This window comes from Carassius auratus, chromosome 30 (assembly GCF_003368295.1).
Source record: "Carassius auratus strain Wakin chromosome 30, ASM336829v1, whole genome shotgun sequence".
Taxonomy (NCBI): Eukaryota; Metazoa; Chordata; class Actinopteri; order Cypriniformes; family Cyprinidae; genus Carassius; species Carassius auratus.
Genome location: NC_039272.1, coordinates 9,904,120 through 9,925,375, shown reverse-complemented (window position 1 = coordinate 9,925,375; position 21,256 = coordinate 9,904,120). Strand labels below are relative to the sequence as shown.

At 39.0% G+C, this 21,256-nt stretch overlaps 2 protein-coding genes across 4 annotated transcripts; one reads left to right on the top strand and one right to left on the bottom strand.

The window, feature by feature from the left end:
* Positions 1 to 2,425: 2,425 nt before the first annotated feature.
* Positions 2,426 to 5,395, bottom strand: LOC113049145 (activated RNA polymerase II transcriptional coactivator p15). Of its 2 annotated transcripts, none has more exons than XM_026211212.1 (5): positions 5,279 to 5,395; positions 3,997 to 4,069; positions 3,698 to 3,817; positions 3,100 to 3,208; positions 2,426 to 2,921 (listed from the first exon to the last, which is right to left on the bottom strand). In XM_026211212.1, exons 2-5 carry the CDS (start codon positions 4,063 to 4,065, stop codon positions 2,842 to 2,844), a joined length of 378 nt encoding a protein of 125 aa, XP_026066997.1. In that variant the 5' UTR covers positions 4,066 to 4,069; positions 5,279 to 5,395; the 3' UTR covers positions 2,426 to 2,841. The 2 variants fall into 2 exon arrangements, with proteins under 2 accessions (XP_026066997.1, XP_026066998.1); XM_026211213.1 differs by having other exon boundaries at positions 3,997 to 4,066; positions 5,279 to 5,382.
* Positions 5,396 to 6,371: 976 nt separating this feature from the next.
* Positions 6,372 to 21,022, top strand: LOC113049143 (zinc finger RNA-binding protein). 2 transcript variants are annotated; one of them, XM_026211208.1, is made up of 20 exons: positions 6,372 to 6,517; positions 6,727 to 6,811; positions 8,487 to 8,769; positions 9,383 to 9,527; positions 9,840 to 10,061; positions 10,369 to 10,610; positions 10,751 to 10,951; positions 11,232 to 11,511; positions 11,644 to 11,837; positions 11,929 to 12,048; positions 12,160 to 12,305; positions 12,403 to 12,568; positions 12,955 to 13,166; positions 13,249 to 13,399; positions 13,727 to 13,868; positions 16,901 to 16,998; positions 17,870 to 17,965; positions 18,816 to 18,927; positions 19,161 to 19,258; positions 19,431 to 21,022. In XM_026211208.1, the coding sequence occupies exons 1-20, from the start codon at positions 6,481 to 6,483 to the stop codon at positions 19,611 to 19,613; spliced, it is 3,213 nt and encodes a 1,070-aa protein (XP_026066993.1). In that variant the 5' UTR covers positions 6,372 to 6,480; the 3' UTR covers positions 19,614 to 21,022. The 2 variants fall into 2 exon arrangements, with proteins under 2 accessions (XP_026066993.1, XP_026066994.1); XM_026211209.1 differs by lacking the exons at positions 16,901 to 16,998; positions 18,816 to 18,927; positions 19,161 to 19,258; positions 19,431 to 21,022.
* Positions 21,023 to 21,256: the final 234 nt, after the last annotated feature.

Genomic DNA, 21,256 nt, shown 5'->3' with positions numbered 1-21,256 from the left:
TAAACTGACACTCACTGGACATTCCACGGAGCCAGCCAGGATACCAACACATTTTCGGTTTTCTCCTTCAGCTTTGAAGGAATGACAGAATGACAGTACATTTTGGTAGAAATGCACCACAGCGAGAACACTTTCGCCAGGGTGAAGTCAAAGTGGACTTGTTTTTCTTCTGACGTGTTTGAGATGAATGATTTTATCCTTGCCAGAGGGTCAAGAGGAGTGAGTCTGGCCTATAAACTTCTCAATATCATTTGTCCATTGTAAAGATAATTCAACTGTAGACAAATTGGCAAGATTCTGCCTTAGTTCACAGCCAAAGCGGGTTCCAGCCAATACCATCCCTGTCACGGACAGGAAACTCAAGGCGCCCCGTAATCAATATGCATTTCACATCTCAATGGAAGAACAAATTCCTTCCATGAAACTGAATCCGTTATATTAGCCACCATGGAGTAAAACAACAGAGGCAGAGACATCCATCAAAACTGGGCTGAAAGGGTTTCCTCATGCCTTATTCTCTCCTGTAAAACCCACGCCGGTTTGATATTAGCCCAAAGATGAGCTACACGCCCCAGCATATTCCCATGTCCAGATGGAAACATAACCTGAAACTCAGGCGCTGCAATATGCAATGCAATACTCAATGACAGGAGAACCAGTCCAAGAACCACAGACACCAATGTTCAATCGCCAGGCTCAAAGCAGACCCTTCAAATGGAAGCAGATGTTGGACTTCTGATGCATCAGTGACCTAAAGTGCTCCAAAACTAGTAAACTTGTGTTTAAACACGCCTGCCCAGCCTCTCTTTTCCCTGATATTCTGCATATTCCTCCATCCATCATAAAAGCATCAAAGTGATATACAGGAAATCTCAAGAAGATGGAGGCTGCATGGATGATTCAAACCTCCTCCAGTTATCGGGGACATTCAACCAGTTCCTATTTTGTGGACAGATGGTCGCACTGTGTTTGTGCTTTCATCACAATGATTGCAGACCAAAGCACAAGTTGCAGCACATTTTACTGAACAAATGAATTTGATTCCTCTACATCGCTCAGTTCAGTGTGTTCAAAATATCTATCACACTCTGATAGGAAAGGAAATTCTCATGCATCAGCGTTGTTTGATGCACTGCCAAGACTTTTGAAACAAATTCCTTTCCTATCAACAACTAACATGTGATGGAAAGAACTTCACATTAGTAAGCCACAAACATGCTGTCTGGTATCAGAATTGGGAAAGGGTACAAAGCAGAATTTACAACCTTAACTGTATCAAATGGAAATTTGTACTCTGCAATGGTCAGTCAGTTTTAAGAACTTTGTGTCATCGTTAAAAACGTTGAGAAGTTGAGAAGATGGTTTTCTTGTCCAAAAACTAGCAGCAGAAATACAATTTCAATAGACCATCGGTGCCACCTAGTGATAACTTTCTATTGGGCAATTTTGACAAATATGAATGCATGGTCCATTTTAATCTAAGGAACTTTTCTATATTAAACACAAAACAATGGAAGATGAAAATTAACTGATATGAAATCTAGTATGAAATCATACACACCACACCAAGCTCAGGCCTACATACTGTGGCCACTGGCCATCAATAAAATGTTTCATTTTATTGTGATCAGTTTTACACACTTAACATTAGCTTTACACTAACAGGTGTACATAACATAACTCATGGTTTTAGTAGAAGGAATTAGTGACTGCCATTTTTCAAGTTGGGAATGAAAAGCTGTTTCACTCAGAACATGAAATGATTACCTCTCAGGAACTAAAATGAACCTCGGTGGTTGCAGGTAATCTCCATAGTAACCACCACCTGAAATGCAAGCAGTGAAACAGAAAAAGAAATATTCTTTTCTAAGGCAGAGCTTTATGTTCAAACCTTAGGATGCATTTGATTGATGCATATAGATTTATAGTTTATGAACAATTATTGCACAAAATGTCTTAATGCAGAAATGCTGTTTAGTTAACCAATTCTGAAATATGGTTGTTAATATATACACATACAGTATAAAAGTAGATAATTTTTTTAATGTTTATTCACAGTATTAACCTCTGCATCTCAAAAAAATGAGCTTGCACTGTGGTTACCTCGTACTGAAACTACCCCAATAATGCTCGCTTTGCACGCAACACTATAAACCATATTGTCTCAAAGACGTGCTGGCAATACAGTGACTACCATGATTTAAGAGTGATTTAATTTAGACAGCAAATGCAATTGATGCAAGATGGCTCTTCTGGACAGTCGAGTGAAAGGGCTGTTTTTATTCTGGAGTCTGGTCTATGTTTGAGTGGGTGTACGGACCATTATAATTCCTGCTCCCACGCGAACGTGAGCAAATTACACACAAGCACTCAGGACTGGACACAACAAGCATCATAAAGAGCCAAACGCCTTCATTTTAAGTCATCCATTACAGCTTTGTTTATTGACAGAATCACAACAACTTCCAGTTTAAAATATGCATTTTACCATGATATAGGGAACAAAATATAACATGGTTAATATTTTTATACTAAAAAAAAGCAAAAAAACACAAGACTAAAGAATCCAAACCAAAAAAAGCCTTTATTATGTAGGCAGAATATGAGAACAATGCAGCTATTGTACTATTAAAATAACAATCACCCAGTCAAGACTTACTATTCACACACAACATTTAACAGCAGACAACTGGATATTAACAATAACAAAAACTGTCTCTTCAAACTGAACAGCATACATATAGCACAAGTTGAAACAGGAAACATTTTGTTAAAGTCCCTGTGTACCAAAGCAAGGAACTCGAAAAAGAACCAGACAACCATTCACTGCACAAAGAGCTCTTACAATCTTCTAATTGCATCATCGATGTCCGACATTTGTTCCTTCAGCTGATTCCACTGCTCAGGATTCAATGAAATGCCTGAGGGTAATTCAATACAATTGATGCAACAAAACTACTATGGCACAATAATAAAACGTAATACACACAGGATCGTTCTACCTGCACTGAAAGAGATTTATTTGACTAAGAGGTCAACGTAGAATGGCACAAAAATACATCAAATGAATTGGAGAAAAATAAATGGCCCCATAATTACCTTTTTTTCCAGGTTTCATCTCACCAGCTTGGTCCATCCAATACTCTCGAATGTCAATCAAAACCTTGCCTTTGAAATCTCTGACACTGACGTATCTCAGCTTTCCAATCTTTCACATATCAAAACATGAATGAGCCACCAGGGACAGTGAATAATAGCTCTAAAATCAAATACTAAACTTGAATTATTATACTCCATTAATTTTTTTTTATCTAAAACAGAAGGAATTGCTAGTTACTGATATCCTTGTATTGAATTTACATAAACCGGAATAAAAAGAACCTGATAGAAGATGTGTTACTAATCCAAAGGAAATGTAGAGTTGCATTACAGATCAATAATAATAATATATATGATATTATAAACTGATGTTAATCTTGTTGCCAGCAAGATTGTTTTCCATGTTTCAATGCACTATTGCTCCTTATGAGCTCTTAAAACTACTCTGCAAGATCATTTAAATGTCAGATCAATATAACATGTCCATGCATTTATTTATTTGGTAAGCAGTTCTACTATATAAGTGATAATCTATAATCATTTGGTCATTAATAAACCCTGATAGGGCGGTCAAGGCAAAAATGCTGAAACACTCAACCTGGAACAAGTTATCATCATTGTTTCTGTCACTCTTAGCAGAGCCGCTGGGTTTGGAGGTCTCTCCACTTTTCTGTTTTTTAGCAGGCTTCTCAGGAGCACTTGCCTTCTTTCTTTTGGCCTTTGGTAGAAATAAGGAGACAAAAACAAACACATGACCTTTCAAGCCTGCAGCACATATTCAGATTAAATATTCAATGCTGATTTCAAGTTAAATGCAAGTCAGGAAGCATAAACTTAGTTTTCCAGTTGGAGAGGCTATATTAATTTTGTTGCATTTATGTAAATCAGTGTTCATACCTTTGTTTCTGTATCACTGTCCGAACCACTATTCGAAGTGGAAGACAGCACATCTTTAGACTTAGGCATGCTGCTGAAGTTGAACACAAGTACAATTTCATGTAAAATATGATTCAACACTGCCCCCTCAATGCACCTTATGGAACTTCATTTCAGTTGTGAATAGAGATATTTCCAGGTAAGTTCGGCTTTATTTTGTATATAACAGCAGCTCAGTCTATTTAGAAAGGGACCCTTGATGTAAAAAACCCTGTGCTTTATTCTAACTGCTACATCACAGAATTGAATGAAGTTGTCTTGTAGTTTTTGAAACAATATAAATGTGAAATACATGAACACTAAAATGTAGATTCTTTAATTACAGAAAAATCCTATAAATAACATAAATGCCATATTATCTTTATTAGCTACTACGTCTCATCAACGCACAGGAGTCACACAATATTGTTTCTAAAAACACTTAAGTGATCCTCAGAACAAATCTTGTCAATATTAATAGTTTACTTACTAACAATTGTGAACCATACTGTTATAGGTGGGGGAAAAAAACAAAACAAAAAAACATGAGCACAGACACAGTGGGGTTATTTTAATATTTTATTAGTTTTCCAGACTTTCTCTGACCTAGAATCCAATTGTGAGATTTCCTGATATTCCCAGAATTTCCATCATAACCGCTGAAATACTAGTTTATTTTGAAGACAATTTGGATCTCAAAAAGTATTAAATTAACCCTTGTAAAAAAAAAATGCTACACATTTTCTTAAACTGTAGGGCAAGCTAGATACATTTTGCTACATACATTCTGCAATATTTGTGATTTTTTTTTAAACCCAGATGATTTAAAATTTGCATTGATGTTTCCGAACTTCCAGCAGCATCCCCTCCGACGATCGCTGTGCGTGAGAGAGAAGATTGCCATCTTGGCCGAAAAGATCCATCAAGCAAGAGAAAGGCTTGAGGCCGATCAATAATAACTTTACTTCACCGATTTACCTCCATATACGGGAATGGACGACATCAAACTGCAATTTGTTTGTTCAACCAAAAATAACTCGAGTAACGTTACATCAACACCTGCGAGTATTGCGCTGCTGATTATGTGCCTTTGCATCCCTAAACTAAGGTGGAAAGATAGGCCCTGGATAACACAATCATATTAGAAGCGGTTTTGTATGACTGGTCTTTATATGATTCTTCGTGGCTTTTCATTTATTTAACAATTGCGTGTCTAAAATAGACAGTTTACTATTAGCTTTAGTATGAATTAAATAGGACTTACGTTTAACGTTGTGCAGTGTCAGTCACGCTCAGCGGGGGGAAGTCGAGGAAACGATAACCAACCATATGGCTAATAACGTCTCTCAGAGGGCATTGTGGGAAATGTTGTTTTTCTTCAAAGCAACGCACTTGTTTTCTCTTCTTCTTTGATTTTAATGGCGGGTTGCGAACCAACTTCCAAGGTGCAAACCGCCACCTACTGTGATGGAGTGTGAAAAGAATGAATAACCCTCCAATATCCTATTTTATAGACAACTATAATTTAATAAAACTTAATAAATCTCATGAACGCATGTATTTGTTTTCTTGAATTAGGACCATCATTTAATAAGCTAGTTATATTAAATTCTTGGCATCCTACTGCTTGTAATTCTTCCTTTGTATTTCATATGTCTTGCATATATCTGCATAACATGCTCTACACAGTAAATGTGTGAAAATAACTTTTTCTTTTCTTCTTAAATTGTGAATTATATTGCGTTGCTATATTATATATATATATATATATATATATATATATATATATATATATATATATATATATATATATATATATATATATATATATATTATTGTTATTTTAATAATAATTTATTGTGTCATTGAATTCTTAAAGAATTGGTGAGTGTATGGCTAAAATTATTCACATATAGTGAACAAAAATTGTCACTAATGTAAAATTAAAATACAAAACATCTTAGTTAATATTTGGTCTGCATTCAAAGATTACAGACACAACTGAGTTAATTTATAAAAATTTACTCTGCATTTTAATTATTTTACAGTCTGTTTCAAGTTATGTTACATCAGAAGTCAGAAAGAGCTTTATTGCCATGTATGTAAGCACATACAAGGAATTTGTTTTAGTGTCACAAACTTTCAGTGCACATAGACAACAACAACACATAGATAAAAAAAAAATTAAGATGTGAATAAAATACACATACATAAATATAAAAAAAAAAGAAAAAAAAAGGTTTCTTCACATTGTCAGTCCTATACCACTTCCTAATCACAATCGTATTTTTGGATCAAAAGTTGCACTCATCAAATTTAAAATGGTTTGTAATAAGAACTACACTTCCCATCTCTCGCAAAGTTCAAACGAAACGCGCATGTGCGGTAAGCGCTGGATCCTGGAACGACCTTCTCATATAAAAAGGCAGGGTTACGAGTCAGAGTTTGTAAGAGAATAGGAAACCAATGATTCCCATATGTCCAGTAGTCTCCTTCACCTATGGTGAGTATAATTGGGTTTTTAAAAACACATTGAGACATTAAACGCGGGTTTTAACAAGAGAGGACATGATTAAGATCATGTTATGGGTGTGTGGGATTTATTTCGTCGTAGTCTGCTGCGTGTTTTCTTCCTCTGCATGATACGGCTCTTCATCATGGTTGCCCCTGCGCACAGTAACTCACCCTCCAGGAATCTCTCCTTTTTTTCAGTGCCCAGCCGGCTAGGTGAAGATGTCAAAATGGCCACCGGCAACTACTTTGGATTTACCCATGGTGCTGCCGCGGCCCAGTACAGGTAAGGGCCGAGATGTTGGATGGAGACCGCGGAGATAGTGGTCATACTGTAATGGAGGGATTTGGCCCCTCTGTCTTTGTTGCTGGGTCCGGGTGGGGGTAGGGAGGGAGGCGATTGGCTATGCTTTAAACGTTCAAATGAACAGCTGGAGAGCAAACTATGTAGTATTACATGCTATTTTAAATCCTTATGTTTATAACATAACATAACGTTACGTTACCCAGTAATGCGTTGTGTTTACATATTTGTGTATTTTATTTTGCTAGGGAGAGAGATTGACACTTGAGTTTTTATTAGTGTTTTGGTCTGGCATCTTACGAAGAATTTGCCATTTTTGGATAAATTACAAAAAAAAAGAGGTTATTGTACAGTGATAAGTTACAGTTTGATTCTGTTTATATAAACATCCGGTGTGGTAACCAAGTCAGGTGCACGGTTTCAAACGGTGTAAATATAATTAAAGATAAACCGTTGTTTTAATATCTGTACATTTTAGTTGTATATTTAACATTTTGTTTTGTAACTAATAATAAATAGGCCTGCTGTTTATGTTAATATCAGATCGAGTTGCCTCGTAAACCGACACGACGCTTATCTCTGAGGGTTTATCTGCTTTTATCCACAACACGGATATTTATTTATTTTTTTATAAAGATATTTACACTGTTGTGAACTACTTGTTTTGAGGTGTTTGGGTAAACTGCGACTCTAGCCAGTGCGGCCGAGGTAAAGCGAGCAGACTGCAGCTGTCATCTCTCCTCCAGCTCCGCACTAGAGAGCCTCTGCGCATGTCCGCACATCTCAACGCTCTTCTTAAGTGTTTTAAGACGGAAACGAAATAAGGCGAATGTACATGGTCACCCAACGCTATGTAAAAACTCATTTTGACACTTTATCGTTCGTTTAAAATCGCTGATTTGAATTTTAGCTGAACAATTGACCAAATGTGTGCGTGTTGGTGGGGAGGGCGATATCTTCACGGACGCCTTCAAGGACTCCTTGAATGTCACTACTGATCCGCTCTTTCGAGGTTTTATTAGGCCTAGGTTGGGGGGTCGGTAAATGTCCTGGAGCCAGTGTTGTGCCGAATTCTGATCCCTGTCAGATTACCCCCTATTATTGGTACGTTTTTTCAAGTATAGATCTCTGCAGGAAAGTAATGGGAGTTACCAGATCTGGGCATTTATAGATCATTTTATCTGATGGACTTGCTTCATATTAATGATAGGTTTATGGGTGGGGTCAAGTAAAGGGGTTCATTTTCATATAGAAACCCCCAACAGTTTGAAAACACCTACAAAATCAGAAATGCCCACTTTTGCTCTGAAGAGACCCCAGTCTTTTAGGTTCAGCGGTTTCAATGTGAGGTTTCAAAGTGAGCAAGACTGTCCCAGGTCTTAACACCAAAGTGCAGTGCCTTTGAACACACACTGAATCCACACTCCACTCTCGAATACAACTTTTGAGTGCTATTTGAGGCTTAGTGTATCCCATCATGCATCATTTTTGGAAATAAATCGTGAGATCTTGCAAGAAGTCACAGGAACCTTTCCCATGGAAGATAATTATTTAAATAATTAGTTATTACATGTTTTATTGGTGCAAAGATGAGTAGTGAGTGAGTAAGCTTAGCTGTCAGTGTTGTCATCTACCCCTCTCGTCCTCTCCTCTGCAGTCAGCAGCCGGCCCCTGGGGTAGCATACACCCACCCCACTACAGTGGCCAGCTATACTGTGCACCAAGCACCTGTAGCGGCACACACGGTGGCAGCAGCCTACGCCCCTACAGCCGCCACGGTTGCTGTTGCTAGGCCTGCCCCGGTGGCAGTAGCAGCAGCGGCTAATGCTGGCGCTTATGGAGGATACCAGCCAGCCCACGCTGCCGCAGATTATGGGTACGCACAGAGACCGCCGGAGGTACCCCCACCACCGCCTCCTGTTACCTCGCAAAACTACCAGGTAAAAGAGAGAGGAAACTTGCCATTTATGCCACCTTGAGTCTATCCCATATTACTCTACAAAAGCTTGTGGTCAGCAAGATTTGTTTTCAAAGAAATTACTTTTATTCAGCATGAAATAATAATACATCTTATTATTATGCATTCATTATTAAAATGCATTAAATTGATCAAAATTCAATTATTTCCTAAAAAACAAAAAAACTGTTCTTTTACACTGAATCATAGAAAACATGGTTAAAAAAAGTATAGCTGTTTTTAAAATGTTAATAATTTTTGATTGGAGAAAAAAAAAAATCCACATTTGATATCTAAAGTATCATGGGACACTGAAGCCTGGTGTACCAGCTGCTGAAAAATCCACTTTGCCATCACAAGAATTAATGACTAATAAACACAATTTTCTCAAATTGTTTCACAATGTTCCTGTTTCAGGGTATTTTTGATAACATAAATGCTGCTTTGGTAAGCATGCATGTCTTCTGTCAAAATCTAACTGACACGAAGCTTTTGTATCTAGATGCATCTTTTGTTTCTTAAATAAATTTTGATTTTAAGAGGCAAATCAGTGTCTAATGGCTAAGAAAAGACGAGCCTTTTGTTTACTGTTGCAGGACTCCTATTCATATGTGCGGTCCACAGCTCCGGCTGTAGCCTACGACAGTAAACAATACTACCAGCAACCTGCAGCTACACCAGCTGTAGCCGCTGCAGCAGCCCAGCCACAACCCACTGTGGCCGAATCCTACTATCAGACAGGTATGCTTGACATGTCTTGGCATTTAAATGGGAAGAAATGTTTTACCATAAACCGTACATTTTCATGCTTTGGTTTTTCCGTAAAATGATCTTGTATTGCTTTTTATTAACAAATATTAAAGGCCTTAGTGTTCTATTAAAAACTGTAACATTAGATTTTTATTCTGGTTCGTTTATTTGATTTAAATGAAAATGGAATCAAATTGCATTTTTAATTTAGCCCTATTCCAAATCCATTATCCTCTCCAGGTCACCCTTTAAATAATCTGTATTGTAAAATATTCTGTACAACTTTCTTACTCATCCCATTAGCCCCAAAAACTGGATACAGCCAAGGCGCCACTCCGTACACCCAGACCCAGCAAACACGTCAGGTTACAGCCATAAAGCCAGCCACCCCTAGACCTGCCACCTCAACCTTCTCCATTTACCCAGTGTCCTCTGCTGTACAGCCGGTCGCAGCTGCGGCCGCCTCTGTAGTCCCGTCATACTCCCAGAGTCCCACCTACAGCACCAATGCAGTCACATACTCTGGTAAGAACATCGTTCTATTCCAAAATGTTTGCAGATTTTCTCAGTTGAATTCTCAAAACGCTGATAAGATGTCATGAAATGCACACTGAACCCTGGTCGTTGAGTAGTTTATTTGATCAGAATTGAACCGAATGCAAGTGAAATGTGTTTGCTAGTAGTACTAATAAAACTAAACAAATGAGCTTGGCATGACTAGGATCATGCTCATCTGATTGATCTACATGAACTAGGCTTATAGATTTACAGTGAAATCCTGTCAATCTCAGTCTGTACTGTAGGCAATAATTGCTCCCCTCTGTATATTCAGGAACGTCATACTCTGGCTATGAAGCTGCAGTGTATTCAGCTGCCTCTTCCTACTATCAGCAGCAGCAGCAACAGCAGCAGAAACAGGCGGCCGTCGCCGCAGCAGCCACTGCCGCGTGGACAGGCAGCACTTTTACAAAGAAAGCTCCTTTGCAGAACAAAACACTCAAACCTAAACAGCCCCCTAAACCACCACAGATACACTACTGTGATGTCTGCAAGATCAGCTGTGCTGGACCCCAGGTATTTTATTATAATATATTTATTGCTGTTTTTTTGTGTATATGTGTAACTGAGTGCCCAGACATTAGTGTTTTCCTAATACTCATAATGAATGGTTTGTATGAATTATGGCACTTGTATATCTTCTCACCTGCTTTCAGACCTATAAGGAGCATCTGGAGGGTCAGAAGCACAAAAAGAAGGAAGCTGCATTGAAGCTGTCACAGAGCAGCAGTAGCAGCAGCGGAGGCGGGAACTCTGCCCGCGGCACACAGAATCAGCTACGCTGTGAGCTCTGTGACGTCTCCTGTACTGGAGCTGATGCCTACGCCGCGCACATCAGAGGAGCCAAACACCAGAAGGTACATGACTCCCTCTCTGATCTCGGCACATAATAATCTGCTTTCAGCATGTTTTTGGCAGCACTATTTTTGAATCTGTATGATCCTGGCTCTTCGTTGTAGAGAGGCCTAGCCTCTCAGGGACTCTGTCTGTTACGATATGCAGTGGAAAGTTGTTTAAAGATGAATGGATGCCGCATTAGTACAAGTATACTCAATTATGTAATGCACAGTTGTAATAAGTCGGTTGGGATATTGATTTTAAATGTGCCTAGTATCTAATTAAATTCTGTTCCTATAGGTTGTGAAATTGCATACCAAACTAGGAAAGCCAATACCATCCACAGAGCCCAGTGTTGTTTCCCAATCCTCCACCTCCAGTACAGCTGCTCCTAATAAAACTGCCAGCTCCAACATCAGCAGCTCCACAAGCACATCATCCAGTCTCTCTGTTTCTGCCTCTTACTTAAAATCTGGCAATATGGTCAACAACATGGCAGCTTCAGCTGCACAGGGCAAGAGCCCAGTGCCCAACAGCACCTCTGTCAAGAAGGTCAACACACCCAAGATCAACTTTGTTGGTATGTCTTGCTGAATCGGTGTTATTTGTTCTTCCAGACAGATCATATTTATTTTAGATTTTGTTTTTTTATGTTTTAATTTATTTTAACACAACGTAATACAGTATTTGCTTTGATGCATTATCAAAACAGGTGGAAACAAGTTACAGACCACTGCAGTTAAAAATGATGAATCCAAGATTGAGGCAGCTAAAACGGCACAGTCCGGATTGTCGGCACAACCAATGGACCTAAAGAATGAAATGCCTGACCCCCTGTCACCTCAATCAGCACTTGCAGCCCTGCAGAGTGATGTTCAGCCTGTCGGACATGACTATGTCGAAGAGGTATCAGGAAAAAAAAGTTCCATTAGGGAAATGAAAGTCACTTTAAAGCTGTTAAGCCAAGTGCAAACACTGTTTTTTTTTTTCTCTCCAGGTAAGGAATGATGAAGGAAAGGTTATCCGGTTCCACTGCAAACTGTGTGAATGCAGTTTCAATGACCCGAATGCCAAAGAAATGCATTTGAAAGGAAGGAGACATCGACTACAGTATAAGGTTCGTAAGTAATTTGTTGTTTTCAGTGGTTCTTTTATTATAAATGCAGAACAATCGGAATTGATGTGATGTTTTGTCTGGGTAGCTAATTTGTATAAACCATCATTGTAGAAAAAGGTGAACCCAGATCTCCAGGTGGAAGTGAAACCTAGCATCCGAGCCAGGAAAATCCAAGAGGAAAAGATGAGGAAGCAGATGCAAAAGGAAGAGTACTGGAGAAGACGTGAAGAGGAGGAGCGCTGGAGGATGGAGATGAGGTGTGATGCGAATTTATTTTTCTTATCCTATATATATATATATATATATATGTATGTATATGTGTATATGTATATGTATATATGTAATTGTTCTCAGGCGCTATGAAGAGGACATGTATTGGCGACGCATGGAGGAAGAGCAGCACCACTGGGACGAAAGGCGCAGAATGCCTGATGGAAGTTATCCACAGGGTCCACCTGGGCCTCCTGGTCTTCTTGGAGTGAGGCCTGGGATGCCCATTCCTCAACCACAAGGACCAGTGGTAAGTCCTGAGAACTGAGAAAAACACTGAATTGGCCAAAACATATGGTTTCTGTTTGAAGTACAGTGCCATTTCAAACGTTTGGGATCTGTAAGTTCTTTGATTTATTAAAATGTATGTTCGTTCAGCAAAGGTGCATTACATTGATCAAAAGTGACATAGACTTGTACAGGAGGGTTGGTTGCTTTTACATGCTAGTCAAAGAGACCCTTCCTGTCTCAACAATTAAATCTAGTTGAGTAGAATAATAATCATAGCTCTATTAAACATTGCTGTATAATACCAGCATTACACACTAGAAGGGTTTATTGGAATATTAATTCAGATATCATACTGTATCTACCACTTGAACTGTATGGTTCATAACACAATATTATGTGTTGCAGCCTCCACGTCGCCCTGATTCCTCAGATGATCGCTATGTGATGACCAAACATGCAGCTATTTACCCATCTGAAGATGAGCTCCAGGCCATCCAGAAGATCGTATCAATCACTGAACGAGCTCTTAAGCTAGTCTCTGACATCATCACAGACCAGGATGCAAGTGCAAAGGGCAAAGAAGAGGACAAAGAAAAGAAAGAGCCTCCCCAAGATAGGTGGGAGAAGAGTGCCCCGTTCTTTCTCTCTGCTTTGAGAAACATTAGAGCAAAGCAATACATGACCTCTTGTGCATTGCAGAGTGCTGAAGGGAGTGATGCGGGTAGGCGTTCTAGCCAAAGGTCTGCTTCTAAGTGGAGACAAAAATGTCAATCTGGTCCTCCTCTGTTCCGAGAAGCCGACCAAGAATCTTCTAACACGCATTGTGGAACATCTTCCCAAACAGCTCACGGTACCAGTGCAGTGCAAACTGCAATTCCTACAAGTTTTTCCTTTTAAATTTTTGCTTGGTATTTCAAATGCTCTACAGCAGTGGTGTCACATCCTGCTCCTGTAGGACCACTGTCCGGCAGAGTTTAGATCCAACTCTAATAAAATACACCTGAGCCAGCTGGTCAATATATTCATGCTAACTGGAAACTTCCAGACATGTGTATTGCGGCAGGTTGGGGCTAAACTCTGAGACATTGGCCCTCCAGGAACAGGCCTGGGTCAGGGTTTGCCAGATCTCAATTAGGTTGTTGTAACTTTGTTTTCTGCTAACCCATGTGTTTGTCAGATGGTAACTCCGGAGAAATATGAGGTAAAAGGTTCCGTCCAAGAGGCTGCCATTATCCTTACCTCCTCTGCTGACCCCAAGATGCAGGTGACCATCACCCTCACCTCGCCTGTCATCCGAGAGGAAAACACCCGGGATGGAGGTTGGAAAAGACGTTGCTCGCATTAACCGATTACCTATCAGATTAATATTTCATGCTGAATTTGACAACCTAAAGAGCCCATCTGTTGGCACTGTGGAGATTGTGCTAGATGTTAATGCTGGCAGAACAATGTTTGCACCCTTTTGAATTGGAGTAAATACAATTGAAAATGGTTCAAATTAAACCTGGTTTGTGCTTGAGCTTGGCCATACATAAGAAATGACCTACACCCTTTTCCTTTGAAAGTAACACCGCTGAGGTAAAGTGCCTCTTTCGGTCTTCATTTACACTAATTATTTCATTTGAAGTCTGTAATGTGTTCACACTGTTAAAGGTTTGAAGCCAGTTCAAGTGGCTTCAAGTTGCTTTAGGGCCTATTTCAACACTACCAGGTTTTATCCAACCATCTCCAATGCCAATAGTGGTGCTCGGGGTCTTCTCTTTAGCCCCTTTCACACTGCCATTCCGGCAAATACAGGGGTAAAGTGTTCCTGTAATTGTTTCCTGGTCGCTAGATTTGGCACTTTCACACTGCCAGCGATGACCCGGTATATGTGCGTGCTTTCACACACAACCCTTGAAGATCCCGTAACGACACGTGACATCAGCGCGTGACGTGTAATGTACGAGTCGACAAAGCTTGGCACGTTATACTTAAACTGAAGCAAGCAAACAATCTCTGAGTCAGCGCGGAAAGTGAGGAACTAACTGATCTCTGCTTCATTACAGTTTGCACATATGTTTTCGTCGCGAATGTTGATCTTCCTTCAAAACAGCCGGTAAAAAAGTAGCGCGATAACGCGCGTCATCACTTCGATACCGAATTAGATCTGGCTTTTGTTCACACAGCGCTCGTTCCGGATCGATTACCGCAATGTTACTATGTCCCCGACCCGGGTTCGATTCGGTAATCAATTCCGGGACGTGGTTGCTTTCACACAGAAGGCGACCAGGCAATGTTACGGGAATATTGCGGGTCCGACGTGCAGTGTGAAAGGGGCTTTTGTAACACTTCTCCAGTGCTCTTGAAGCTCAAAACAAGCATGATAAGTGTTTGCATTGTGTAAGTCTAGTTAGTCCCGGGTAAGATTAATTTTTTGTTTCCTGTGTTCAAGGGGATTGTGTCCTATGGAGAAACAAATGATTTTATTCTTTCCCAAGGGGTCATAGAGTTTGATCGGGTGTATTATTCCGTTGAAGAGAAAAACTCAATTCCTGATTTAGTTCCTGAAGAGCAATGGTTGAGTTGGGTCTGAAACCTTAAGTTTCAGGAAGGCCTATTATGTCCCCACAGGAAACAAATATTTTTGGTTTGGTGGTGAGAAGGTTCACCATTTTGAGGTCCCCTATTCCAAAATGAAAGTGCTCCCCTGAGAGAAGCAGTCGAGTAGTGATTGACAAATAGTGAAATTGGGCATTCAAACAATTTAACTTTTAATTTCTTCAGATGTTAAAATGCATTGAGCTACAACATTTCCCCAAATAATAGAGAAACCATACCAGTAACCTGTATTTTTATATCTATACAATGGAGCGCTTTAGCTGTAAAGAAGCCGCTGAAATGGTGGAATCTTAAATGCAGGCTCTGCGGCCATGCCACCATTCCTGTTTGGCTCCTTGGGGGAGTATCAGTCAGCTTTTGGTAGGAAGGCTTTGATAGAGGAATCTTTGGTTGGACCTGGGGTTTACAGCCTTCAGTGTACATAGAGATATGGGGGTTCTCCAAACCCGATCATGACAGGTATGCATGCAGTGATGTCCTAATCCTCTTGCTGGGAGCTTCATATTTTCTTGCCAGCACGCATTGCTGCCTTCATGTATCCAAAGCTTTTCAAGTCCAGCCCAAAGCCTCCTTGCATTTTCAGCAAATTTTCTCCCATCAGAGGCTACGTCTACCAGCTCCGGAAGGATTTTTGACCAAGGTCCCTTTCCTGAATACCTTCAAACACTTTGCCACCCCTACCATTGCCATCCACCTGTAATGGGTCACTACAAATACTCATTCAGCTGTAAACATTGCACCATTATCTCCCTTGATCTCATCATGATTTACACATCTGGTAGCATTTGCAGCTCATCATTGTCTTCCTAATGCTTCTGGATCAGTATAGTGACTACTTTGTGTTTCAAAGAAATCCTCAAAGCATTTCATAACTTTTATTACCTCAATCTTCAGTTAGGTCGACACTGGAATCCACAATTTGTTTTTGCCCTAAGCAAAAGAAAAGGACTTTAGCCTCAAATGCTAAGTCAACTGGTTAAGCAAGAAATGCAGGAATTGTACACTTTCAAATTATCTGATGCTTGAAAACTAGAGAAACCTTTTCTATAAGCTTTAAAAAGTAAAATCATTAATGTGTCCAAGGTTTTTTTTCCACTGGAAGACAAGATCATCCGTAATTGAAAAAAATTGGCACAATTTAAGTGTTTTCCAAAGTAATGTGCTTGAATACGTGTTATACGTTGTGGATTTACGAAAGATGGCTGTTGTAATTTTGTGTGAATCTGCCAGTAATAGCAATTACGGATTGTGACCATATGACTTCTAAGGTAGTCTGGAAAATGGTATATTCCCAGCAAATTCAAATGGTGGATTGCAGAGCAGTAAAGCTGTAACTGAAATAGTTTTTATCAAGAGAAATTAGTGTCATGCTTACTATATGCAGATTACAAAAAAATCATGAGTGCATTTCCAACTCCAATTAAGAAATCCTACATCACTATGCCACATTCTCAGTGTGTGTTTTTAAAAAATATATTTTTTTATCTTTGACAAAGGCCTTTATCTTTTAACTCTGTCCCTATCCTATTTCTCTCAGCACCACACCACAGACTAAATAGAAGTGCACCAAATAGCAAGTGTAGCTGATCCTTAATGTTGTTGAAAAGATCTGAAAGATTCTGCATATGGGGGGAAATGTGAAAGTGATCAGGAACTGACTGGTATGTGTGGCAATGTGTTCTTGGCAGTCTCTCTGACCTGGTCAAACACCCGTTCCTCACCACCATTTGACAATTCGATCCATTTTTAGATGTAACCTCGAGTATGGTGAAAGACCCAGCGGACGTCTTGGACAGGCAAAAATGCCTTGACGCTCTGGCTGCCCTACGCCACGCTAAGTGGTTCCAGGTTCGGAACATCATTTTACTTTCTTCTTGTAGCCTTATGAGATGTATTCCTTTTTATTGGTTTATTGAAGTTGTTCAGTCTTTGTTTTAAACTTCAACATTGATTTTTTGCAAGGTAAAAGTGATACAAGGATGCAGTATATAATTTGGAGATTACTGTATTTCTTTCTTTGCTTTTTTCTTTTTTTTTTGTGCATTTAGTTTTTGTATATACGAGCTGATCTGATCCTAAAAAATTAAGCATCCTTCCATATGTCAGTTATTCAAAAGTCTTCGATTAAATACATGGCATGTAAAATGATTCCATAAGGCTGCAGAATACCTTTGCATAAAAGTGTCATCGATAAGAGCTTTCATGTTGAGCGTTTCCTTTCCTTTTTTTTTTTTCTTCTTTTTTTTTGTGATTTTCTTTTGTTAATGATTTAGTTTTCTTGGGAATAGGGATTGAGAGAAAAGGAATATCTGACTAGTTTACTGTGTTGTTGCCATCTCTGCAAATACACAGGCAAAGTAAAGCAGATTTCCTTGACTGCTTCAGTTCCTATGCAGCTACTCTTGCAAACTGATCTTTTGTAAAAAGAAAGTACATGTTTGTGAAGTATCTGACAACTGAGGTCAGGGTTTACAAGATTACCAGGGAGCCATTCCAAGTGAATCTTGCAAACTTTGAACTCGTTCTTGTACTAATGGTGAGGTAAAATACTGCTGGAAATGGCAGCTTAAGAAAGCCAATTGGCCTAGCTGTTTTTAATCCAATTATAAGCTTCCATTGTGAACAGTAGTGTTGCACCTCTCTCTGAGCTCCGCCATGTTGTATGACTGTATGTTTTTGTTCTTGTGCATTAACTAATCTTGACTTGACTGCACTGAAGGCTAGGGCTAATGGACTCCAGTCATGTGTGATTGTCATTCGAATACTGCGTGACCTTTGTCAGCGAGTACCAACCTGGTCTGCCTTTCCTAGCTGGGTGAGTAACAATATCTGATCTTTTAAACGTTAACAATTGTTTTTTTTTTCTATGATGCGTAGATGTACAGTGTTGGGGAACAGACACTTAATAGTCCGGTTACATTGGTAAAATATTGGGTAAAACTCGTAAAAAAAAGGTTGATCTTCAATGTAGCAAACACGGTTACTTTAAAAACCAAGCAGCTTACTGTTGGTCAGCATGGCAAATTCGCATGACCAACCAAACCCATCATGAGATGTTTTTTGTTTTGTTTTAATGAAGTCGCTTTTATTATGAAGTATATTAAAAATGCATAGTTGCTGTTTAGTCCCATTAGCTGGCAATTAACACAATACATATACCTGTTTGTTGACATTATTACCAAGTGAGTTTTCATGGATTGATTTAATGTTCCTTTAAAAGGCACACCATGCTCTTTTCATGTTCTTTTCCATTTAGCAGCCATCTTGATAACATCCCTGGTTAGTTGTTTTGTAGTTATACAAGAGCTTCTTTCTACTTTACTCAGGTTTGCCCGTTGAGTTTGCTTTTTAATAACATCTCAGATAGCCTAATATAAAATCTGGATTTTACACCCTAAATAAAATCTGACTAAAAAGAAGTTTTAATTATTTTAAGAAATTTCTGTTAATTTTTTTTTTTTCTCTCCTATTAAATTTTTCCTTTTGTACTGTCCCATGTGTAGCTCCGTAATTTAACACAGCTTCCTTAATGCTGTTGCTATAAAGGTTTTAAAGCTAAATCACTTTCAGTCCCATTTAAACCATTTCATCATCCTTCAGTTTTGATCTTATGAGGAAACCTCTCAAAATGCCATATGGTATATTAAGTTACTGTTTAATTTAAGGCTATGGAGCTGCTGGTGGAGAAGGCTATCAGCAGTGCCTCTGGACCAATGAGCCCTGGAGATGCTCTTCGAAGAGTCTTTGAATGTATTTCCTCAGGCATTCTGCTGTCTGGTAAGATGCAGCACTCTGATAATGTCTTAAGACACATTTTATGGGAATTGCATTGATTCTTTCTTTGGTCTGTGTAGGCATGTAGTAATGTACATTAGTAATCTAGCTTTTATACTGGTGTGAATTTCTAGGGTTTTCCTTTTAATTTACTCACAACTTGCATAAAAAAAAATCTTGAATCTAGATGCTCAATTTAACACTTCATTGCTTTTGTGCTTTTCTGTGTGATGCAGGTGCGCCAGGATTGATAGACCCCTGTGAGAAGAATCCAACAGATACACTGGCTACCATGGAAGAGCAGCAGAGAGAGGACATTACGTCAAGTGCTCAGGTAATGGACACCGTAACTGCTTTAAGAAATTTGTTAATGTGACTTGCAGTGAGTGCATTTAAAATGATTTCAAACTCTTTCCGATAATTGTGTAATTACACATGCTGTTTTTATGGCCTCATGTTAATCGACAGCATTTTAAATGTGTATTGACCAGTCACTTTCTCCACAGTTTGCCTTGAGGCTGCTGGCGTTCCGTCAGATTCACAAGGTTCTGGGTATGGACCCCTTGCCCCAGATGAACTCGCGTTTCAACGTACGGAATAACCGCAAGAGGCGACGTGACAACAGCGATGGGACCGATGGATTTGAAGCTGAAGGGAAGAAAGACAAGAAGGACTACGAGGGGTTCTGAAGTGCACTACAGTAAAACTGGCCCTGCTCTCCCTGCGCCCATTATAAATTCTGTTCATTCCAGGACTACCAAATGTAGTTTCTGTTGACCTCTGTGCATGCTGATAACTACTCCTTAAGTTCTGTTTTTAAGATCTGCTAAAGGCCTAATGATGGCCACTTGGGGAAATGCTAGGCTTTATTTTCTTGACGCATAGACCCATCTCTGTTGTTTAGTCTGTTGTCTTAGTTTAAAGATTTGAAATGCGCACAATCCTGAGAAATTAAGCCTGAAGTTCATGCTCCATTCAGCACATTGGATCTAATCTTTCGCCATCTTCAGATCTCTTACGAGTTTCAGGTTAGGCGTTTGTAGAATCTGAGCTGCGTACTTGTCAGTGTGGAACAGAATCTTTCTTCAAGTATATCTTGTATTTCCAGTCGCACACGTAAAGTAACTTTGACAATGGCTTCCTTGGCTTTGCAATAAATTGTTTTGGTGTTTTTGTAACTTCTGTTAAGAGACATTCCTCTTAAACCACAAGATCCAAGATAGAATGATTGATTTTATGCGACACATTAGTCCTGTTGTGATGAATGTGACGTTGACTGGATGTGGATTTATACAAGCATGTATTTTCCATTGCTAGTGCATTCTGAAGGCTGGGATGGCTTTTATCCATCTGTAAATTTATGTCAATGAAACGTCTTTAGAACCATGTTCCTTTTATATGCTTAATGCAAGTGATGTAAGGCTGCACTTGTCCCAAAGTTTGGCTGTAAGTGTGCTCTGATATTCACAAGCCTCTGTGGTTTAGCTGCATCACGTTTCTGAAGACACTGACCATTGCCCTGGGCTGTATACCATAAGTATCAGTTGTCTCCATAAGTTTAATAAGGAATCTTGAGTTAGCAGTCCATTTCAGATCCGTTGTTCACACAAGTACGTATTCAAAGCAGTAAACATTTGTATTTTAAGGTCAAAGACATTTTTTTTTTTCCTTTAGAAATTGTAACTGACCCAGGTCTGCCTGTGTTTTGTGTTCATAATATTGTAAACCCTAAATGTATCTTTAAATGTGATCATATAAATGTATGATCTCTAATATATGATCATTTACTAAGCCTGTATCTAATCTTGCAATAGATCTTCAGAAACAAATGCCTGTATGGTTTTAAAGCACAGGAATGTTTACGTTCTTTGTTTTTAATGGATTTTGTTTTACTGGTTTATAGATGCATAGTTGCTTGCCCTAATTTTGGTTTCTTATTTGAGTTTGGTGAATATCTATTGAAGAAGACGGGAGGGACACAAGTGAAATATCGGTGTTGTAACTGCAGATTGGTGTAGATTTACCCTTTGATGCTTGTCATTCAATGTCAAGGTACTACTGCATTACAATGTGTATAATAAAGACATTTCCAGTATGATGTTATTAGTTTTCTTTAAAAAAAGAAATAAAAAAAAAACTCCTTTATAATAGGTATAACTGAAATGAATGTAGTCATGTTTTGTTTAATGCTATCAAAGAGCTTTGATAATTCACTGATTAATAATACAAGTCTAGTTATGTATGTTACTTCTATGTAGATTGTCTCACAAGTGCTTAATTGTCTTTCCTATTTTTTATGCTAATAAAAAGGAATTACTTTAGTATTTACACA